Below are 3,026 nucleotides of genomic sequence, written 5' to 3' on the forward strand. Positions count from 1 at the left end.
TGTAAAATTAGTTTATAAGCACGAGCAATGTAATGCACGTACAAATCTATGTTTTCGATTTCATTTTTATTGGTTTTGTTTATTTGAAAATCGATACCCATTTAAAGTCACTACAAAGTTAACACAAATGTATATAGTTTACATGACCGCATGGATACCTACATACATAGTTCATAAATCACATTATAATAAATTATTATTATGATAGGTTGCGTTTTACTAATAGTTACTTTAAATAATGCGACAAAACATTAGGAAATCATATTTATTAAATTATACTTAAAGTAAAGATCAAATAATTAAATATTTTATCTTATTTTATAAACATTGCACAATTTATATTACATCTCAGTGAAGTGTTAAGTGATGAATTTTGTGAGGAGGCATTGTCCAAAAGCAGAGATAATTTTGGGAGTATTTTAATTCACAGTTATAATATTTTTACTATTGAATTGTTAAAACCAATTTAGGTCAATGGAAGGAGGTCTTCGGCCCCTTATAATCCGGCCTCATTACAACTCCTTAAGTTCTTTATCCATATAGATTGCATGATTGATTTGAGTATTGTATATATATCAAAATAAATTGTGTATTTTACATTAACAGTTACAGATCGATGCTACATTTAATAACCTGACATACGGTATCATTTGTATATTTTAATTACATCAAGTTTAATACCCATGGATTTTATGACTTTTAATATTATCACAATAGTTTAATTCTTTAAATATTACCGTTTTAATAAACTGTTCTATTGCTGAATTTAGGGCGGATTGAAGGTAGTTGTGTGGACAGATGTGTTTCATAGTCTTTTTACAGCTGTTTCAATAATTATTGTAATCATCTTGGGACTTATACAAACCGGAGGGTTCGCAAACATGATCAGAGCCAATCAAGAAGGGGGCAGAATAGAATTTTTTAGGTATATATATTCAGCTACTTTTTTTTATAAATTTAATTTTAAATATTCGTTCATTTGATTAAAATACATAATAAGACTTATGTACATAATAAGACTAATGTATTTTTCGTGTTTTTGGTTTGTTCGAAAAATTAAACGGTATCTAAGCTATGTATATGTCGTAGCCACTTGATGAAATTGATCTTTTCATGAAAAGATGACCATTTCATGAAATGGAAACAGATATTTTACACTTCTTGAAGTTCGAAAATATTTCACAATATGGTTACTTTTTCATGAAATGGTCACACTAATTTAATATCGTGTAATTTTTTCACAATGTGGTCGTTCACTTTGTGTACTGAAAATTGAAATACAATATTTATTACACACGTAAATGTACTAGCTTTAATAAACATAAATGTAAGTTATTTTTGTCTAAAGAACACGTAAAGTTTGATTATATCCGTTAACTAGGTAGGTATACGTGACACGTGTCCATATAAAATAAAACAAATACTATCTTTATTTTATACGACTATTATACTGCAATTACCGGACTATCCGAAATGTGTAGATAATATTTTATTGGTTTTGATAAAAGTCATAATAGGATAATGTCATACCAGTATTTTAGTTATACTTTGATGCTCAAGTTTTTAGTATTTGCTGTGTGGATCATTCGATCGTATTCTATTACAATTATCTACTGTATTCTATCTCTACATAGTATATTAAAAATGGATAACTTTAATGAAAAAAACTGAGTTTTATCAAAAAATGGATAAATATTATTTGGATAAGCCTGGAAAAAAGCCATATACATCTGAAAAAATCGAGTCGATAATTATGGAATTTACTGACGCTTAATTAACGTAAGTACCTACATATACATTATACCTACTAAGTTTATTTATTTGTTTTCTTATAATACATAGTGTAACTCGTCTATTTGACCAATCAACAAATGTAAAAACTCTTTTTTTTAAATTCCAAGATATACTTTATAAATAAGTTATTAAAAACAATTTCAGAGTTTAAAACTTTGAATTAGGTAAAGTCATTGATTTTTTAGGACGAAATAAATTTGAATTTTTACAAACTTTGAAAATTGTTTAAATTAGTGTGACCATTTCATGAAAAAGTGACCATATTGTGAAATATTTTCGAACTTCACGAAGTGTAAAAAATTTGTTTCCATTTCATGAAATGGTCATCTATTCATGAAAAGATCAATTTCATCAAGTGGCTACGACATATATATACATGAAATGGTTTTGTTTCTCGTTTTTTTTTTCTCAAGTTTCCATCGCATTATTATTACCACAGGAAAGAACAGTTTTACATAATAAGACTGATTTTAAATTGTATTTCACTTAGGATGAATCCAGATCCATTTTTAAGAAATACATTTTGGACCGTCTCCATAGGTACGACGTTTCAATGGCTCACATCACTGGGAATTCATCCAGGAGCTGTACAACGTTTCGTAGCGTTGCCTACGTATGGAAAGGCTCAGAAAGCTGCGATTTTCTTTGTTTTCGGTATGGGTGTCGTAAAAATCTTGACCAGCGTTGTAGGAATGTTGATCTACTCCATTGCGTCTACATTGTCATTGCTAACCACTGCTATTTTTATTAGAGCAAACGGGGACCTTAAACGTAAATATGAGGTAATTACACACCCCAGACAATATACCTTTAGAAATATTAAAAACCAAATTGATACACTAATTTAATCTAATCTTATCAATTCTCATCAACAACTAAAAGATGATGAATGAACTGTAATATTTGAATGTAACCTGAGAATTTAATTCTGTAGGTAAACGTCATTTAAGAATCGATCGATAATTGTTGAAAATTATATGTATTATAAAATTAAAAAAAATAAAAATCACAAAAACAAATTTTTGAATGTAATCTAGCTAATCTCTTTCGATGCTCTTGGAAATAAGCTCACTAATCCGTGACAAACATGAGGTAGAAATGTGAAATACAAAATATTTCAGTTTGAAACGTATAGTGTTATACCAATTTTGGGTACAACTTAAGATGCTTTTGGGACATTAATTTTAAATTGTTATAGCTTTATGCCTGTTACGTAACTGAACGAAGTACCA

At 28.4% G+C, this 3,026-nt stretch overlaps 1 protein-coding gene across 1 annotated transcript; it reads left to right on the plus strand.

Moving 5' to 3' along the window:
• Positions 1–810: 810 nt before the first annotated feature.
• LOC112600061 (sodium-coupled monocarboxylate transporter 2-like) lies at positions 811–2,576 on the plus strand (the record flags this gene model as incomplete). Its single annotated transcript, XM_025347207.1, has 2 exons — positions 811–925; positions 2,285–2,576. Coding segments are annotated over exons 1-2 (336 nt in total), but the record flags the coding sequence as incomplete, so codon positions are not given.
• Positions 2,577–3,026: the final 450 nt, after the last annotated feature.

Source organism: Melanaphis sacchari, unplaced genomic scaffold (genome assembly GCF_002803265.2).
Source record: "Melanaphis sacchari strain LSU unplaced genomic scaffold, SCAv2.0 Contig600_pilon_pilon, whole genome shotgun sequence".
Taxonomy (NCBI): Eukaryota; Metazoa; Arthropoda; class Insecta; order Hemiptera; family Aphididae; genus Melanaphis; species Melanaphis sacchari.